Raw genomic sequence first — 20,932 nt, 5'->3', positions numbered from 1 at the left:
CTCTGCCTCTGCGCATGCGGAGCTCTGGCCCCCCTCCCGTGCAGTGCCCGGCTAGGCAGATGGTGTCAGTGAAGCAGGGACGAGTCCCAGCCACTGCAGACAGTCCCGGCGACCGCTGCAGCCCGGGTGGGGTTTGCAGGGCACAGGAAGGGGCTGTAACAGCTGGGAGCGGTGGGTGCCGGGAGGAAGGAGGCAGGAGCCGGGAGAACAAAGAACCGAGAGCAGCAGACCCCGGGCAGCTCCTGAAAGAGAGCTGCTACCTCCGTTGTGACCTGGGAGCTGAGCAGCTGCTGTTTCCCCAGCGGGGTCTGTGCTGGGGAGAGCCCGTCATTAACCCCTCCGTGCCCGGCCGGGGGGGGGGGGGGGGACCTTCTCCGGCTAGAAATCGCCCCGGACTCTGCTGATGGTAACTCCTGAGCTGTGACTCCAGGTGGCTAAGACCTTGGGGCTGGGCAGGTACCTGACTCTGCACAGTGCCCCCCCCCCCATCTCTGCTCCCCGGGTGTGCGGGGCCCAGAGCTGCTGCCATCGCTAAGATCAGAAGGGATCCTTCTATCAGCGAGTCTGACCTGCTCCCACTGGCTCTCTGTGGTGTCCAGTAACTTGTGTGGATAAAGCAGGTCTTCCTGACTGGTAACCCCTTCCCTGCACGTGCAGAGCGGGGCCAGCCACGGGAGAGAGAAAGCCCTCAAGAATGGGATGGTGACTACGTTTCCCAACCAGGGGGGTAGGGTGCTAGGAAAGAGGAGGATACTTTCAAATCTTGGGGGGCAGGGGGAAGGCTTTTGTTTGTGTTCTTTGTTGGCGAGTGTGTTCGTTCTCGGGACTGAGAGGGACCAGACATCAATCCAGGTTCTCCACATCTTTCTAAACAAGTCTCTCCTATTTCAAACTTGTAAGTAAATAGCCAGGCAAGGCGTGTTAGTTTTCCTGTTTTCTCAACTTGTAAATGTACCTTTTACTAGAGTGTTTATCTTTGTTTGCTGTACTTTGAACCTAAGACTAGAGGGGAGTCCTCTGAGCTCTTTAAGTTTGATTACCCTGTAAGGTTAATTTCCATACTGATTTTACAGAGATGATTTTTACCTTTTTCTTTAATTAAAAGCCTTCTTTTTAAAAACCTGATTAATTTTTCCTTGTTTTAAGATCCAAGCCGGTGGTCATGGTACATGTAGGTACCAATGACATAGGGAAGGGTAGGAGAGACGTCCTGGAGGCCAAATTTAGGCTGCTAGGGAAGAGACTGAAATCCAGGACCTCTGTGGTGGCATTCTCAGAAATGCTCCCAGTTCCACGCGCAGGGCCAGGTAGGCAGGAAGAGCTTCAGAGTCTCAATGCGTAGATGAGACGATGGTGTAGAGAGGAGGGGTTTACATTCATTAGGAACTGGGGAAACTTGGGATGTGGGGAGCCTATACTGGAGAGATGGGCTCCACCTAAACCAAAGTGGAACCAGACTGCTGGCACTTAACATTAAAAAGGTTGCAGAGCAGTTTTTAAACTAGGAGATGGGGGAAAGCCGATGGCTGCAGAGGAGCATGTGGATTGGATAGAGACTTCTCTTAGGGGAGAGTCTAATGATAGAGAATCTCCAGGTTCTAGTCAGGAGCAGAGGATGGAAGAGGATAATCTAAGGGTCAGATCAGAGGATAAACATTCACATAAAAAAGAATCTGACACATCAGAAAAGGGCAGACAAATAAACAGTGACAAGTTTTTAAAGTGCTTCTACACAAATGCTAGAAGTCTAAATAATGAGATGGGTGAACTAGAGTGCCTTGTGATAAAGGAGGATATTGATACAATCGGCATCACAGAAACCTGCTGGAGTGAGGACAGTCAACGGGACACAGTCATTCCAGGGTACAAAATATATTGGAAGGACAGAATAGGTTGTGCGGGGAAGGGGGTGGGGGTGAGTGGCACTATATGTGAAAGAAAATGTAGAATCAAATGAAGTAAAAATCTTAAGTGAATCCACATGTTCCATAGAATCTCTATGGATAGAAATTTCATGCTCTAAGAATGTAACATTAGGGATCTATTATAGACCACCTGACCAGGACAGTAATACTGATGATGAAATGCTAAGGGAAATTAGAGAGGCTATCAAAATTAAGAACTCAATAATAGTGGGGGATTTCAATTATCCCCATATTGACTGGGAACATTTCACTTCAGGACAAAATGCAGAGATAAAATTTCTCGATACTTTAAATGACTGCTTCATGGAGCAGCTGGTACGGGAACCCGCAAGGGGAGAGGCAACTCTAGATTTAGTCCTGAGTGGAGCACAGGAGCTGGTCCAAGAGGTAACTATAACAGGACCGCTTGGAAATAGTGACCATAATACAATAGCATTCAACATCCCTGTGGTGGGAAGACCATTTAATTTCAAAAGGGGGAACTATGCAAAAATGAGGGGGTTTGTTAAACAGAAGTTAAAAAGTACAGTGACTAAAGTGAAATCCCTGCAAGCTGCATGGGCGCTTTATAAAGACACCATAGTATAGGCCCAACTTAAATGTATACCCCAAATTAAGAAACACAATAAAAGAACTAAAAAAGAGCCACCATTGCTTAACAACCATGTAAAAGAAGCAGTGAGAGATAAAAAGACTTCCTTTAAGAAGTGGAAGTCAAATCCTAGTGAGGCAAATAGAAAGGAGCATAAACGCTGCCAAATTAAGTGCAAGAATGTAATAAGAAAAGCCAAAGAGGAGTTTGAATAATGGCTAGCCAAAAACTCCAAAGGTAATAACAAAATGTTTTTTAAGTACATCAGAAGCAGAAAGCCTGCTAAACAACCAGTGGGGCCCCTTGATGATCGAGATACAAAAGGAGCGCTTAAAGACGATAAAGTCATTGCGGAGAAACTAAATGGATTCTTTGCTTCAGTCTTCACGGCTGAGGATGTCAGGGAGATTCCCAAACCTGAGCCGGCTTTTGTAAGTGACAAAACTGATGAACTGTCACAGATTGAAGTGTCACTAGAGGAGGTTTTGGAATTAATTGATAAACTTAACATTAACAAGTCACTGGGATCAGATGGCCTTTACCCAAGAGTTCTGAAAGAACTCAAATGTGAAGTTGCGGAACTATTAACTAAGGTTTGTAACCTGTCCTTTAAATGGACTTCTGTACCCAATGACTGGAAGTTAGCTAATATAACACCAGTATTTTAAAAGGGCTCTAGAGGTGATCCTGGCAATTACAGACCGATAAGTCTAACATCGGTACCAGGCAAATTAGTCGAAACAATAGTTAAGAATAAAATTGTCAGATACATAGAAAAACATAAACTGTTCAGCAATAGTCAACATGGTTTCTGTAAAAGGAAATCGTGTCTTACTAATCTATTAGAGTTCTTTGATGGGGTCAACAAACATATGGACAAGGGGGATCCAGTGGACATAGTGTACTTAGATTTCCAGAAAGCCTTTGACAAGGTCCCTCACCAATGGCTCTTATGTAAATTAAGTTTTCATGGGATAAGAGGGAAGATCCTTTCATGGATTGAGAAATGGTTAAAAGACAGGGAACAAAGGGTAGGAATTAATGGTAAATTCTCAGAATGGAGAGGGGTAACTAGTGGTGTTCCCCAAGGGTCAGTCCTAGGACCAATCCGATTCAACTTATTCATAAATGATCTGGAGGAAGGGGTAAACAGTGAGGTGGCAAAGTTTGCAGATGATACTAAACTGCTCAAGATAGTTAAGACCAAAGCAGACTGTGAAGAACTTCAAAAAGATCTTACAAAACTAAGTGATTGGTCAACAAAATGGCAAATGAAATTTAATGTGGATAAATGTAAAGTAATGCACATTGGAAAAAATAACCCCAACTATACATAAAATATGACGGGGGCTAATTTAGCTACAACAAGTCAGGAAAAAGATCTTGGAGTCATCATGGATAGTTCTCTAAAGATGTCCACACAGTGTGCAGAGGCGGTCGGAAAAGCAAATAGGATGTTAGGAATCGTTAAAAAGGGGATAGAGAATAAGACAGAGAATATATTATTGCCCTTATATAAATTGATGGTACACCCACATCTCGAATACTGCGTACAGATGTGGTCTCCTCATCTCAAAAAAGATATACTGGCACTAGAAAAGTTTCAGAAAAGGGCAACTAAAATGATTAGGGGTTTGGAACGGGTCCCATATGAGGAGAGATTAAAGAGGCTAGGACTCTTCAACTTGGAAAAGAGGAGACTAAGGGGGCACATGACAGAGGTATATAAAATCATGAGTGATGTGGAGAAAGTGGATAAGGAAAAGTTATTTACGTATTCCGATAATACAAGAACTAGGGTCACCAAATGAAATTAATAGGCAGCAGGTTTAAAACAAATACAAGGAAGTTCTTCTTCATGCAGCGCACAGTCAACTTGTGGAACTCCTTACCTGAGGAGGTTTTGAAGTCTAGGACTATAACAGTATTTAAAAGAGAACTGGATAAATTCATGGTGGTTAAGTCCATTAATGGCTATTAGCCAGGATGGGTAAGGAATGGTGTCCCTAGACTCTGTTTGTCAGAGGGTGGAGATGAATGGCAGGAGAGAGATCACTTGATCATTGCCTGTTAGGTCCACTCCCTCTGGGGCACCTGGCATTGGCCACTGTCGGTAGACAGGATATTGGGCTAGATGGACCTTTAGTCTGACCCAGTACGGCCATTCTTATGTTCTTATGGGAGGGTTTGAAAATGTCTTGATGGGTTTAGCACTGGTTGCAGGGGAGGGCTTGGAGGGGGAGGCTGGAGGACAGGGGCAAGGGCTGTGCTGGATTATGGGGACTGAGCATGTTCCCACCACGGCAGAATCTGCAATCTCTGCCTGCAGGGAAAGAGCCTGGGGAATGAACTAAAGCCAGTTCTTAAACCTCTACAACCTTCTCGCCCTGCCAGGCTGCAGAATGACACCCACATCTCGCTCCAGCTCATCCCATCCTCCCAAGGAACAGGGGAGAGGAAGGGCTGCAGTGGAGCCAGCTCAGGTAGGGGCTATTGGGGGGGTTGCTGGTGGGTTCCTGCTGGAGGGAGAGGGGCAGTAAATACTGAAGAGGTGGCAACTTCTGGGGAATTAGGTTTGGAGGGGGCAGGAAATACTCTGGGTGAGAAAAGGGAGGGGAGCAGAGTATGACAAACCTGCTGGGACTTGTTTAACATGGGCCTAGATCCTCAGAACAAATGCTTGGGTGTTGGGACAGAAAATTCCCTAATTTGTGAAACAGGAAACAGACAAAGCAACCCTCTGGGCAGGGCTGGGAAAACAGACCAGACTTCCAGTGCTGAACCCTCAACCTCCTAGCCAGAGACTGGTGTGACAAGGAAAGATGTAGGAAGGCGTAGGGATGATGTCCCAGCCCCTCACATCCAGCTGCTGGGAGTGGGGAGGGTGTTGGGATTCCTACCATAGGGCTCTGCCTGGACCCTACTGGGGGCTCCATCTCCTGTATCAGCCTCTGCTAGTAGGTGTGAAATGGATCTGCTGGGAGAGACAAGGGTCTCTCTCTTTCTCCCCTCACCCAGATGCCTCCTGGTTGCTCTCAGCAGTATGGGGATAGGACTCTACTGACTGTGTCTATCTCAGAGTATCCATTTGATTGGCTCATTTCCCCCATGAATAGTGGGGTTGTGATTAGAGCAGCAGGTTCTAAGTGGGGGACTCTTGCTCTTTCAGGGGCTGGTGACCTTCAAGGAGGTGGCTGTGTATTTCACCAAGGGGGAATGGGCTCTGCTGGATCCCGCTCAGAGAGTCCTCTACAGAGATGTCATGCAGGAGAACTATGAGAATGTGACCTCGCTGGGTAAGGATTCCCATCTCCTCAGTTCTTAGAAGAGGAAATGCAGAGTTAAGGTTTACGCCACCCCCACAATGCGACCTCTGCTCTGCCCTGTTTCAGCATCATCCTGACATGCCTGTGACACACATACTAGCCCTCTCTCCTCCCCGTTACAGAACGCTCTGGGAACAGAGCAGTACGGTAGAATGTCTAACAATTTCTCTTTGCTAAGATAATATTTGGGTTCATCTCCATCACAGCAAACAGAAGCTTCCTCCCCCCTGCCTGCACTCCAGTACTGAACCTCCTGCACACAGACCATCTGAGACTTGCAGAGTGTTACCACCCCTTTGCCCTCAACCTGAGTTTTCCTTTTCAGTCACTGCCTTCACTTACCCCTCACTAAGCCTCACAGATCACTAGAACATACGCCACCAGAGTGCTGACAATCCCCATGGCAAGAACACACCCTTGGACACCTTTGCTGACAAAGCCTACAACACTCAGCACGGAAATGAGGCAGAATTGCCCCCCCAAGTTTCACATGCACCTCTCTTCATAGCACAGTCACAGCTCTGACCAGCTGCTCCAACCAATCCCTTCATCATCCAGTTACACCTACAACTGACCCAGTGCACACAGCTGGAGGGCATGCGGATACATGCTGGGATTCCCATCTGTGAACACAACACAGACCGTGGCACGTTCTCTTAATTTTTCCTCATATCGATTATAAGTTCATAGATTTTAAGGCCAGATGTGACTATTAGGTCATCTACTCTGATGTCCTTTATAACACAGACCACAGAATTCATCCCGTTATTACTGCATTGAGCTGAATACCTGAGTTCCTGTGGCAGTTTGACCTTTGCACCGCCCACACAGAACCAATATCAGTGGTTCTTGCCAGCTGGAGGGTTAAGGGTTGCGGGCAAAGTTAAGGCTGCATTGGAAGGGTGGCGTTTACATTAACTTCTTATTTCCTGGTTTGCAGACGTTTAAGTTTAGTCACCGTCCATACGGTGCAAGGCAGGAAACAGCACTGGGCAACCTTAACTCTGCGTTAATGTAGCTTATAAGCATTTAGTTTCCTGTTTTAAAAAATGGATGTTTTTGCCACTATAGCTGTGTCTATAATTGAGTTTTTGCCAGCAGAGCAGTGTTGGATGGTGTGTGTGTGTGTGTGTGTGTGTGTGTGTGTGTACTCTTTCACAGCCTTAAACAACAGAGCTGGACTGGCAAAGCTTTTAAGAGCAAACCAGGTCAGAGTCTGCACGTGGATTTTAGAAAATACTCCTCTTAACCCAGAAATGTTGGTATCAGAGGGCAGAACTTCCAAGAGGAACTCCTGCAGGATGCATGAAAAATGCACAAGACACATTGTCTGAAAGGTATCAGTGGTAGGGGTCTCACTCAAACGCATGGGTGGAGCTCAGGTTCAATGGCCGCAGCATGTTCTCTAGAGCCATTGAATTACAGTGAGGTTAGATTGCTGGAAACCCTCTGTCTGTTAACAAGAGCCTTGGACCTGGTCTACCCTATAGAGTTAGGTCAACATAAGGCAGCTTACATTGACCGAACTTTGTAAGCGTCTACACTAAAACGTAGTTCCCACCAATGTTACTTGCCCATTGCACCGACTTAATAACTCCACCTCCACTAGACTTAATAACTCCACCTCCTCTATGTTTATGTAGTTAGTTCGACACAGAGTCAGCATAGACGTTTCATTGCTTACGGTGACTGCTGCTGCCTTTCAGAAACCATCCCACAATGCCCCATGCTTGCAGTTAAATCAGTGCAAGGGCTCCTGGTGAGAATGCGCACCACCAACACGAGGAGCGTAGTGCTCACATGTAAAACCAATTCAATTACTGCGGTGGCTGTTCGTTGACTTAATTCTGTAGGGTAGATTTGCTCTTAGTCTTGCTGCATTTCATGTGCGTTTCAGGCTCTCTGACTCTACCCTTTTCCTTGTGCCAATCGGAAATTCCAACCTCTGCAGTTATTAGTGTTTTCTATACGGCTTCCCCAAGGAGGCACTGGGTGCCATGTACTAGCAGAGATAAATGTCAAGGGACTGAGATCACTTGGTGAATAATTACAACCATACTTTCAGCCCCAGGTTTGTGCAAGACCGTGTTATAGGAGCCAGTTGATAATGTGAAAAGCTGCTTTGGGGAGGGCTGTATCTCAGGAAACTCTTCATCAAAGCACCCCATATTTGGGCCACTAGCCCTGCTCAGCACCCCCATGATAAGCAACAAATTTCAAGGGATTCTTAGCAAACAAGGGGATTTTAGACCAGTTAGAACAGCTGATCTTTATAGAGAACGTAATGTTGAACTTTAGCTATGGTAGAGCTGATGATCTGCTATAATAACTTCCAAAATGCATGAAGGGTGTGACAGTTGGGGGGCTCATTGGATAGGAGACAGTGGGAGGTTCCTTCCTTGGGAGAAGATGATGCGGGGTTGGTGTATGAAAATTACTGGGACAGGAATATGGGTCTGCAGAGTCCCAGATGGGTGGCGGTTCTGTGGCAACCTTGGCAGAACTGTTGGCAATGCCCATCCTGGGAGACCAGTCACTGCAGGAAGTGCCACCCACAGGAGAGATGACTGGCAGCTCTTCTCTGGACCTCTGATGCAGGCTTCCTGTTTAAACCTGGAAATACTGGGAAGCCCTTTGTGCAGCAAGGCAGATCCCTGACCTATTTCTGAGAGAGACCATGCCTTGTTCCCAGTCCCTGCCTTGTCACCCTGCTCTATGCTTCCTGGTGTTTTGAGCCGGACCCTGGCATCTGATTTTGGCTTGACCACGTAGGCCTGACCACTTATGGTTCTCACCACTGGACCTCATTTTCATGCCCTGGTTCCTGTTAGCAATAGACACGCTCCAACCTCTGAGCTCTCCAAATGTCTCCCTGGACTTTCCAGCCCCCTGGACACTCATAGTGTTGATGGATTCGCTGCTCCCAAAGAAGCAGTGTATCCCAGCTTACCAGTTACCACTCAGATCATGATGCCATTTAACTCACAGCACTCAGATGTGTTTCTAGTGAAAATAAGTTAAAGTTTGTTTAACCAAGGATAGAGATTCAAGTGGTAGCAAGTAGAAGTCTTGGGAACAAATGGTTACACATCAAGTAAAATCATAACATGCTTTCTAGAACCTAGACTTACCTACCTAACTAGATCCTTTCATGTTATAGAGCAAAACCCATGCAAAGTCCCTCTGGCATTTTACAGCCAGGCTTGGCAGTGATCTTCCTTTCATGAGACAAGTCACGCTGTCAGCTTGCCTCCACGGGGGAAGATGCAGGGTGTATCTCTGCCCCCCCAAATATCCCCCCACATGCCATTGTCTTCACTTGTAACAGGATCCTGCTCTTTATTTTTTCCCCATACATTTTCTTCTCTTGAAGATTTCACAAACTCTTCAATTAGCATTCGACTGAGTGTACAAACAGGCTCCTGTTGTGAGATGTGCGATGCCCAGTGCGCACATGACCGGACAGAGAGGGAAAGGTCTGTTACCTCCTGGTTGAAAGGAACCTGTTTCAGTCTTTACAAACATAATTTCCAATATAAATACATAACTTCTTATACATTCTCCTTACACGGAAAGGGGGCAGGACTGGAGAGGATGGGGGTCCCCACGGGAGAGGGCAGGGGTAAATCCGAAGGGATCTTAGCCCCCCCCTTTCCCTCCCCACTCCTTGGAGGTCACCTGCTCTTCTCCTCCCCCTGCCATTTGTGGGATGCACAGACATTTTTCCATCTGCCCCTTTTCCCAGGTCTCCCCTCCTCCCTTTTCCCCCCAGCCCGGTCTCACTTCTCCCCCCCGCCTGGCCACACATCAGGGACCCCACTGGGGCTGGTCCCCTCCCCCGGGACCCTCCCATGGTGCCCCAGGGCAGAGCCTGGCCAGGCCCGGCAGGGCATTGGGCTCCTGCTGTTAGAGCAGTTCCGAGCCCCCCCCAAGCATGCTCCCCCAGGGAGCAGATCTGGGCGCTATGAGATGCCGGGTCCCCCCCACGGACACTGGGGCAGAGTCACCGCCCGGCCCCAGCCCTCGACCCCGGGGCTCACTCCGGTACCTGGAGGCTGCAGCTCCACAGCGGGGCAGGCGGAGCCCGGGGCGGCCCCAGGGCGGCTTCAGCGGGAGCAGGGCCCGGACCAGGCACGGGAGGGTTAATGAAGGTCTCCCCGGCACAGACCCTCCTGCTTAGCCCAGCCCCGCAGCACCAGAGAGCAGCAGCGGGTGAGCGCTGCCTCTGCACATTTGGGACTCTCCTCCTCCCCCCACCCCCAGTCTGTGCATGCCCAGAGCTGGGAGACACATAACTCTTCTCCAGCTCCGGGAGAGGCTTCAACGGCCCCACACAATCCAGGCAGAGCCACAGCGCCCTGCACACGTTCCCAGCCCAGTTCTTCGTCCTCCCTGCCCAATGTCACTTCCACTCCTGGGAGAGTCAGGAATTACATCTCCCAGCCAGCCCAGGGGCCGCTTCTGTCCTCTTCAGCTAAGGTAAGGGAGGTTTTCAGCAGCTGTTACTGTGCATGCGCTGTGTGAGCCCCAGCAGGGTTTGCCGGGCACAGGCCAGGGCTGGAGCACCTGGGGGGGCGGGACCAGGAGGCAGGAGCTGGGAGAACAAAGCCCAGACCCTAGGGCTGGGGTAGGTCCTGGGGGCGGGGTTCTGGCACAGACTGGGGCGGGGCAACTCTTGGGAGTGGGCTCTGGCACAGACTGGGGGTGGGGCAGCTCCTGGGGGCGGGGCTCTGGCACAGGTTGGGGGTGGGGCAGCGACTGGGGGTGGGGTGCTGACACAGACCAGACACTGCTGCTGCCTTTGTATTATCTGGGAGCCCAGGCTGAGCAGCTGCTGCTCCCCGGGGTCTGTGCTGGCGGGAGCCCGGCATTAACCCCTCTGTGCCTGGCCAGGGGTTTTCCTCCAGCTGGGACCAGTCCCCTGGGCAGCCCCGGGCTCTGCCCACACCAGCCCCCGGGCTGGAGCCCCCTGGTGAGTGAGAGACCCCGAGGGGAAGGGGGGAGTGAACTGTCTCTGTGCAGCCAGGAAATTCCCGCGGGAGAAGTGGCAGGCAGGGGGAAGGGACGGATGTGAGTTAATTGGATCCTTTCTCTGTTTGTGCCATTTGTCTCTCACACACTGATACAAATTCTCTCTAGTTCTTCCCGCTTTCTCTCTCATTATCTCACATGTGGCTATAAAATCTGGGGAGATTCCCTCCTTTCCCCTCAAATGATCAGCTCTCTCATCTCTCCTGATTTCCCACTGGTCTCTCCATAATTCTCAAATGTCAATTTAAAATCTCCTCCAAGGTGGGGGATTTTCCCACCCAAAATTGTTGCCCTGGGTCATTCCCCAAAACATGGCTGCCCCTGGAGGGGGGATGGGATGGGATGGGATGCCCGTTCTCTGCCAGGGCGGGGAAGGGAGGGCATGTGTCCCCCATGGGGACTGCCCAGACCCCGGTTTCCCAATCCCAGTTGTTGCCCCCTAACTACCAACACAGTTGCCCCCAGTTACCATCACTTGCCCATCCCCCACTGCTGTCCCCGTCTCTCCTTCAGGGACCTTCCAGCTCCCCCTCCCTTGTCCTCTTAAATCAGCTCCCAAAGGGCTCCCTGCTGCCCATGTGAATGGTGATAGTGGAGGGAACCATCACTTTCTGTTTATGTATTGGACAGTCATATAAAATCTAGTCCAACAGTCCCCCTTTTCCACTAGTTATTTAATAGCAATATAAAATCCCCTCAGATCTTAGTATTTTTCTTCCATGTTATCTATTGCATAGTTTGTGACATATTTTCTTTGCAAATCTCAAAGATTGATATAAAATACCCTAAACATTTGCCCCACTTTTTCTCTAGTTGTCTATTTCTAATTGAATATGCCCTGAGATTTTCTTAGTATTTTATAATTAGAGAGACAGGGAAAATCTCAGATTTACATCTTTTCTCAGCTTCTTGAACATGAATATAAAATGTTTGCAAATGTTGCCCATTTCCTCTGTATTCATTTATTGAACATTCATGTGAAACACACTCAGATTTTACCTCATATCAACAACTGATATAAAATCCTTCTGATTTTCCACTTTCCTCTCTATAATTTGCAAAAATGGATCCAAAATCCCTCCAATTTGCACCCTTTCTCTTTCATTTCTGAACATTGGTCTCAAATCTCAGGTTTTGCCTCTTTCTATGATATTATCAAATGTCAATTAAAAATCCTCTTGGGTTTGGTGCTGTTCCCCATGTTTCTAAATCCCAGCAACTTCTCCTTCCTTAGGGGGGAACCTGTTGCCATCCATCCTGGAGGTTGCAGGGGGTTAAATTGCCCAGTGATCATCTTTCCCCTCTCCTTTGAGAATCATTTCTTTCCTCCTTCAATCTCTGTTAAAATGTTTGCCAATGAAAGAGACCAGCCACTTATTTAATACACATCGAAGCCAGGTCTGGTGGGGGTTCTGTGGCCTTTGGAGCTCTGAGAGGTATCTAGGATCCCTGGCTAGGGACAGCTGGGTCCCAGGTAATATTTGACGAGACCGTGACTGGGGGGTCTGGGCTCTGGGTACTGGGGTGTGTTTGGGAGCCCCTGGCTGGGGGCTCTGGAGGCTGCTCCTGACCTTGCTCCTTCTCCCTGATCAGCTTGTGCCAGAATCCAGGGGGCATTCCCCGGCCACGCCCAGTCACTGTGATAACTTTCTATCCACTTATCAAACACTGTGAGGTGAAATCACAGATTTTGCTTTTCCCCCTCTTGAAAACTAGATCTGGGGGGTGAGGGAGGTGCAAAGGGGGTTAGCACTGCAACACAATGATCTCTTCAAGAGCATTCTGGACTCATTTTTTCTGAAATCTGGTTTCTTTGAGACCAATATTAATCCAGAGTCACTGCATGGAAAGACAAGGAGTGACTCCAGATGGACATTGGGGAAAATGAGATTAACAATTCTCCCTGTGAGGAGAGGCTCTCATTAGCTGCTCTCCTCAGAGAGCTAAAGGAGGGAAGCTGCTCAAACGCTCTGTCCCTCTCTGATATTGGGGTTCAGCTTCCTGGGTCAGATGCTGCAACCTCCATTGTGATCCGGGAGACCAGGCTTAGCAGCTGCTGCTCCCCCAGCGCGGGTTCTGTGCTGGGAAGTGACCTTAATTAAAGTTTCTTCTCTGCCTGGCCCAGGTGATGACTTTCTCCAGCTGGTACAGCCCCAAAGGGAGCCCCCAGCCCTGTTAATACTAAATTGTGAGCCACACACTCCAGGTAACTGAAAGACCTCAGGGAAAGTGCTGGGGACTGGCATGAAAGTGACTCTGCACAAACAGCCCCTCCTCATTTCTCTTCCCATTAGCAATTGCCAGGAGAAAATCCAGCCATGGGGGAGCAAAGAACCCAGGAATGGGACTTTCCCAGCCAGAGGGGCAGGGAGAGAGGACAGGGGAAGGAGAGACTGAAAGGGACAGTGGTAGAAATGAGTGGGGAGAGTGCATGTATTGCAGCATCCCTGGGCAGAATCACTTTCCGGTGAACAAGAACAAGAAAAGGATCAGACAGAGGAAAAGTCAGTTCCTGACTCCATGTTCCATATTCCTCCTGCTGGGATGTGGCTGCCCTGGGGTCAGTGTCCGTGGAAATCCCCACAGTGAATCCTTTGGTTCTGCTCTTTTCTAGCATTGTGTTCAGAGACTTTGTTATGGGATGGGGGGAGGGAGAAGGGAGGTTAAAAATCTCTCTGTGGCCTTAGCCTGGCAGGAGGGGCCAGGTCTACACTGTAATAAAGAGATCAAGCATTTTTCAGCAGGGATGTCTGTCTGCAGGGAAAGGGCCTGGGAGGATCATGATGTGAAATGAACTGAAGTCTGTTCTGAAACCCTCATAATTACCCTTCTGACCCTCCCAGGCTGCAGAATGACATCCATGTTTTGCTCCAGCTCATCCCATCCTCCCATGGGGTGGGGGAGAAAAATGGCTGCAGTGGAGCCAGCTCAGGTAGGGATTATTTGCACAGGGTCGGGCGGGTTGGTGGGATCCTGCTGGAGGAGAGGGACAGCAAATACACCGGAGATGGAAAGTTTTGCACAGTCCAGTTTGGAGGTTGGAGCAGGGCAGGAAATTCAGAGGGTGGAAAAAGGGAGGAGGACAGGCTGTGGCAAACCTGCTGGGAGTTGTTTAATTTGTGGCCTAGATTCTAGGAAAGACTCATGAGGTTCGGAGGTGGAAATGCCCTAATTTGTGAAACAGAAAATAACCCACCTACATGGGGCTAGGAAAACTGACCAGATGCCCAGTGCTGGAGCCTGATCCGACTAACCAGCGGCTGCTGTGGGATATGAAAGGGGCATCCACCAGTGAGTTTTAGGGGAGCTGCCCCTCCATATCCAGCTCCTCACAATGCGGTGGGTGTTGGGCTTCCTACCAGGCAGCTCTCCCTGGACCCCGCTAGGGGCTCCGTCTCCTGTATCAGTGTGTGGCTAGTAGGTGTGTGATGGATCTGCTGGGAGAGAGGAGGGGCTCTCTCTTCATCCCCTCAACCTGGTGTTTCCTGGATGCTCTGAGCAGGGTGGAGGTGGGACTCTTTTGACTGTGATCCACCCAGAGCTTCCATTTGGCTCCTCTCCCCTATGAATAGTGGTGCTGTGACTGGGGCAGCAGGTACTGAGTGTTGGACTCTTGCTGTTTCAGGGGCTGACCTTCGAGGAGGTGGCTGTGTATTTCACCAGGGAAGAGGGGGCTCTGCTGGACCCTGCTCAGAGAGCCCTCTACAGAGACGTCATGCAGGAGAACTATAAGAATGTGACCTCACTGGGTAAGGATTCCTGTCCCCTCGGTTCTTGGAAGCGGAAATGAAGAGAGAAGTTTCATGCCACCCCCACAATGCCATCTCTACTCTGTCCTCTTTCAGCATCACCCCAACATGCCAGTGACACACACCATACCACTCTACCCTCCCCTGCTGCAGAACACTTTGGGAACAGAGCACAGGAGCAGTATTGCACAGTGTCAAATATCTCCGGTTTGCTCAAGTAAAACTGGGGATTAGATCCAGCATAACCAACAGAAGCTTCCTACCCCTGGCCTTCTCTCAAACATTGAACCTACTCCACCCAAACCGGAATGTGCTTGGGGTGTAACAAGTAGGCTGAAGGAGTCAGAGCTTCTGGTCCAGGGTTTCTTACCACACAGACACTCAGTGCATCCTTGAATGCTCGCTGGGAGTACCCAGACAGGGGAGCTCCAGCAGCAGAACATTGAAACTCACCCAGGATTACAGATGACACAACTCCTCACTGATCTGGTTTGCACCCCAGCATGTGAAAATGGCTTAGGTTGGTAGTGACACTTCTTGAGACATAGAGAGTCTTGCTCCCCCATCACCATGTGTAGCAGCTACACTCTCTCTTCTCTGCAGGCCACTTGGATTTTTGAGTCCCTCATTCCCAAAGTCACATGACCTGATTCTTATTTTTCACATTCTGCTTTTCTGGACTAATTAGAGTCTGCTCCTGAATTATAGCTTCTAGTTTCCCAGTGTTCTCCATACCCAGAGATTTTCATACGCCCTCCCATTACACTGGACTCACTAGATTCCCTAGTACATAAGAATGGCCACACTGGGTCAGACCAAAGGTCCATCTAGCCCAGTATCCTGTCTTCTGACAGTGGCCAATGCCAGGTGTCCCAGAAGGAATGAACAGAACAGGGAATCATCAAGTGATAAATCCCCTGTCACCCATTCCCATCTTACAGCAAACAGAGATTAGGAACACCATCCCTGCCCATCCTGGCTGATAGCAATTGATGTACTTATCCTTTATGAGTTTATCAGGTTCTTTTTTTGAACCGTTATAGTCTTGGCCTTCACAGCATCCTTTGGCAAAGAGTTCCACAGGTTGACTGTGTGTTCTGTGAAGAATTACTTCCTTTTGTTGTTTTAAAGCTGCTGCCTATGAATTTCATTGGGTGATTCCTAGTCCTTGTTGTGGAGATTAATGGAAGGAGGAGGCACACATCAGGGCCCTAGGGGGCGCACATCGGGGCCCTAGTGGGGCTCTGGGTGATCGCTACTTCCCATCACCCAACACAGATGTAATGAGGTTGAGTAGTGTCTGCAAAAGAGAAACTGAACAACTAATTATTCCTCAAGTAAGGTTTTTAATGACTTATGACTACAAAGGAAACACAGACAGAATGTGCCTAGTGACTTCATGTGTACTGTAACCATCCCCAACCAACACAAATTCATATGCAATACTAATACATTGATTAACTATATTTTACTAACCTTAACCTACCTATAACCTTATATAACAACTTATAAACTTTTATTGACTTTATGATAAACTTGATGGTAACTTATACTGAAGACAGGCACAGCGAGTTGTAAAGCTATTATGGTTTATAAACTACTAGCTTCACCAGCGCTGTACCCGCTTCCAGCGAGGCACAAAACATATACAGTTATTATATATTGATTAACTATTGACTACTACTATTTTTAAACAACTTAAACAATTTACTAATATAATTAAACTATAGTATTAATACAGACTTAAGATTAACTAGCTCGAGCACAACCAGACCTCTTCACTCTGAAACCTTACCCTGCGTTCTTCCAAAGATACATTACCTTCAGTCGACCATTTCCTGCACTGGCCAGGCACAGATATTTGGTGAAGCACAAGTCCCTTTGGTTCAGGGGTGTATGTGAGCCTGACAAAGAGTGATCTCTTTTAGGTCAACACACACACACACAATTGCATCTTTACACCTTATTTATACGGTATTTGCTGGCCTTGTTTCAAAACAGGTCAACCAATGAAGGTGGCCAAATGTTTCAGTGTGGTATTTGCAGTTGTCTTGATCTTATGAACTGTGCACCTGTGCTCAACTCATCTCTTCTCTATGCGGCTAATTGCAGCTAATTTGCTAGACTCAAAAATCCTCGAGTTAGCTTAAAGAGGTATTTGGTTGCAGAGCATAGTAACCACAAGTCTGCATCTATCTTTACAAAGTTTCCTTTTTAGTCTATAAAGCTTCCTAGCTAGATTATGCTTATGCTTGTAGGATTCAACTGTACTCACTTCTTACAACTTCCGGAAGGTTGAGGCCTAATGGCGCTTAGCCTGACACTACTTGACAAGGCTTATGCACATTAATCACACTTTTCTTATAAGAAGTAGTAAATAACACTTCCTTATTTACTTTCTCCACACCAGATTTTATAGAACTCTCTCATATCCCCCCTTCATCTCTTTTCCAAGCTGAAAAGTCCCAGTCTTTTTTATCTCTCCTCATACAGAAACTGTTCCATACCCCTAATCACTTTTTTTGCCCTTTCCTGAACCTTTTGCAAGTCCAATATATCTTTTTTGAGATGGGGCAACCACATCTGCACGCAGTATTTGAGATATGGGCATACCGTGGATTTATACAGAGGCAATATGATATCTTCTGTCTTATTATCTATTCCTTTCTTAATGATTCTCAACATTCTGTTCGCTTTTTGACTGCCGCTGCACATTGAGTGGATTTTTTCAGAGAACCATCCACAATGACTCCAAGATCTCTCTCTTGAGTGGAAACACCTAATTTAAACCCCATCATTTTATATGTATAGTTGGGATTATGTTTTCCAATGGGCTGCAGTATGTGCTATCCTGACATCCAGCACTGCTGAGATTCTGCATTAAGTGATATCCCTGCCCTTCCTGTTCCCTTTCTCCACTGAACCCCACCAGCCCATGCTTACTGTTCTCAGCTTCCCCAGGACTCTCTTGTTGTCTCTGGACTTCTCTATCCGCAAGAAGCAGTGCCTGGGAGACTTGACCTCTCTCTGGAGACTTCGATTTCTGGGACGTGGATTTACTTTCTCTGTGTTTTATGAGACTCTTTGAAATTGAGTGTCTGTGACATTAATGACAGTACAGTCTGGACTGTTGAACAGCTGTGTCCCCTCAGTTCCCCAAGCTGGGGTGCCTTTTACACTGCTTTACTGTGAGAACAGCCATTCCTGGGCAGTTAACAAACAGTCTCCAGCTTGTAACTCGCTCCCAGCTACATAGTATTGAGTGCTGCTAGTCAACGACTCATGAATTACATTACACCACAGGAGAACCCTAGAAAATTCTCTGGTCCCAGACTTCCCCCAGAAATGTGCATCTTGCACTGTCCAGCTGTTGCGGATTGTGGGGGAGTTAGGGCCCTGCACCCCTCTTCCCGAGATTCACTGCGACTCTCAACCAGCCAGTAAAGCAGAAGGTTTATTTAAGGACAGGAACACAGTCTCAAGCAGAGCGTGTAGGTACGACCAGACCCCCTCAATTAGGTCCCTCTGGGAGGTTCAGGGAGCTTAGACCCCAGCTTGGGGTTCCCTGCGTTGCACCACCCAGCCCCAACCAAAAAACTAAACTCCCAAACTCCTCCCGCTGCTCCTCTCCTTTGTTCAGTCTCCCGGGCAGAAGGTGTTAATTCTCCCCACCCCCGTTCCTGGCTCAGGTTACAGCTCAGGTAGCTTCCTTCAAGGGAAGTCCCACATCCCCACTGCAACCCCCCTGCAACATTCCCAGGTCAAATCTGCCCTGCTCCCTGCTCCGTCACACCAGCACACTAGTGAACAATGGAAGCTCATTTAAAGTGTCATTTCATCAGTGGAAAATGACATGCGCCCGCTTTGTTATCCCAAATGAAGTTTCCAACACACTTTAATCCAAACACACTGGTTAGATAAAACAATAAAACAAGATTGTCAACTACCAGAAAGAAAAAAAGATTTTAAGTGACTAAGGGTAAGAAGGCATAAAAGTCAGAATTGTTTACAAAAGAAATGCAATATAAAACACAAACTAACGTCTAACTTAACAAGCTAAAATGGATTCAAAACAAATGTTTCTCTCACCATATGCTGAGAGAGGCCTGCTTTCCTTTCAGCCAGGGATCCCGCTAACCTGCCCCTGCTGCCCAAGTTCAGTTTTTCAGGAGTTGTCATGAGCAGAGGGAAATGGGAGAGAGAGAGAGAGAGAGAGAGAGAGAGAGAGAGAGAGAGTCTTAAGCATTTTCCTCACCTCTTTTTATATTTCAGTCCTTTGTACTAGAAACAACTTCATTTCTCAGCTGAGTCATGGTGATAGGCTGTCTGTTGTAGATATGAGCTACAAGTGGTCCAAGTGTGATGGAATATAAATGTCTTCTTCACACATTCCCCCTGCTGGAGAATGGCTATTTGACCAGCTGTTTGCCTTGCTGTCTCTGAGGAACTGGTCTGTGAGTGTTCCCCAGAATTGTAACTTTTTCAGTAATACTATACAGTAAAATCTCATAATTGTACATACAGTGTTGCTACACATATTTTAACAGGGGGATAATATTCAGTAGAATATGTGTTTTCAAATGATACCTCACAAGCCATACCGTGTACAAAATTGATCATAATTTTTTAGAAGAATGAACATAGGGGTACAGACTGACACAGTGTCTGTCTGTGTGTTCCCAGAAGATATGTGCATATTTCAATCCCTCATAAGCAGAGTGTTCAGCATCTTCAAGGACCTGGGGAGCTGGTCCTGGGAATTCACTGGTTTACTAAGTGTGACACTGTTTGGAATTGTGAGACACTTTACATTATTATTTTATTATTAATACCAATATGATACAATTGCAATGAATCATGCTAGATATGCCATGTAAGATGTCAGTGAAAATGTTATGATTTTCCAAGTATGATAATTTTGTTTCTATGTTTGTATCACCTTTGTATTGTAAGTTATAGATACGTAGGGTATATCAGTATTTCCAGACTTGTGCAGTGTTTCTGGGTGACAACCCCAGACATATTAGCATCAGCACTGCCTAGCCTGTTCAATGGCTCATCCAGAGTCATCAGCTGTACAATGAACCCATGGAAAGGACCAAGGGGATACACCTATTGAGTCAGCAAGTCATGCAGGGCTATGCCTGTGTACTGAGAACTCCAAGGCTTTTCCATGCCATGTGCTTTGAAGCTTGTGTTTGGGACACAGGAAGTACAAACCACATGGCAAAAGGAATATAAAGGACAGCTGCATCATCTCCATTTTGTCTTCACTTCCTCTTCCAACCTCTGGAGCAACTTCTCTACAAACTGAAGCCTTGAACAAAGGATTGAATGACGCATCCAAGCTTTGGATGTGTTCCAGATGGACTTTCAAGCCAGCCATTCACCAATACTGCTAAAAACCTGATATATAGATTTCAGAATGTATCTGACTGCTTTCCCATTTAACTTCTTTCTGTCTTTCTTTTGCTTAAATGTTTAGTTTAGATGCTAAAGGATTGGCTGGCAGCATGGCATTTTGGGAAAGATCCAAATCTATGGTGACCTGGTACTGTGGTTGACCCTTTGAGGTCAGAAGAACATTTTGTTTGTGAGCAGAGTTTTTAAATAACCTCTCACTGTACTGAACCTAGGTGCTTATTGGGAGTCAGAGAACTGGAGTGCAATAAAGGGGGCTGTGTGATTTCTTTTTTCAGCTTCTCGATAACCAGTGTGGGAGATCAGAAGCACAGTTTGTGACTGGTCGGTGAGTTTAGCTTCAGTGTTACTCCCAAAACTGGTGGTTGTCTGCTCTCCCTTGTCTAGCCTGCCCTGACCTTGGCAATTTCAGTGAGGACTGCCCCAGGACACCAGGTCACACTAAGCACTGAAGTTAAATTAATAAAAAAAATTTATGACCAAGTCTTATGAAATCAACTGAACTCCTCTGTTTTCTTTCCTCTGAGCAGGGTTTCAAGTTTCCCAACCTCAAGTGATCTCCCAGCTGGAACAAGGGGAAGAGCCATGGGTCCCAGACCTCCAGGGTTCTGAGAAAGAAGTGCTTCCGAGAGCTGCCTGCACAGGTGAGGAAACATTAAACCAACTCAGAATCTGTAAGTGCCAGAAGGAAACATCTGCTATGCCCTACAAAGCCCTTGGGAGGTCTCTCAATTCATTATTGTCCCTAGCAGGGGTTATATCCTCAGGGTAAATATCTCATGGCTTCCTGTAGTTCTTAGCAGACAGCAGGTAGTAGCCTCCTCCCTCCCCCCTGCGAATTTGGATGCGATGTGAAGGCTGAATTGATCCTCTCGTCTCTCCTTTTGG

At 47.5% G+C, this 20,932-nt stretch overlaps 1 protein-coding gene across 14 annotated transcripts in view; it reads left to right on the top strand.

Moving 5' to 3' along the window:
• Positions 1–43: 43 nt before the first annotated feature.
• Positions 44–20,932, top strand: part of LOC101942174 (zinc finger protein 883-like) — a 31,137-nt gene continuing 10,248 nt past the window's right edge. For 3 of the 14 annotated variants that reach the window (XM_065569561.1, XM_065569552.1, XM_024111865.3), the window contains exons 1-7: positions 44–306; positions 4,912–5,000; positions 5,687–5,813; positions 13,000–13,080; positions 13,718–13,806; positions 14,500–14,623; positions 20,575–20,688. In XM_065569561.1, the coding sequence (XP_065425633.1) occupies positions 60–306; positions 4,912–5,000; positions 5,687–5,813; positions 13,000–13,080; positions 13,718–13,806; positions 14,500–14,623; positions 20,575–20,688 (871 nt within the window). In that variant the 5' untranslated portion in view covers positions 44–59. Of the gene's footprint in view, positions 896–4,911; positions 5,001–5,686; positions 5,814–12,999; positions 13,081–13,717; positions 13,807–14,499; positions 14,624–14,676; positions 15,144–20,574; positions 20,689–20,932 lie in introns of those variants that run through there. The other 11 variants (XM_065569555.1, XM_065569557.1, XM_065569556.1 and 8 more) reach the window with 11 other exon arrangements.

This window comes from Chrysemys picta, chromosome 16 (genome assembly GCF_011386835.1).
Source record: "Chrysemys picta bellii isolate R12L10 chromosome 16, ASM1138683v2, whole genome shotgun sequence".
Taxonomy (NCBI): domain Eukaryota; kingdom Metazoa; phylum Chordata; order Testudines; family Emydidae; genus Chrysemys; species Chrysemys picta.
The sequence above is the reverse complement of the archived record's forward strand: the minus strand, read 5'-3'. Positions and strand labels throughout refer to the sequence as shown.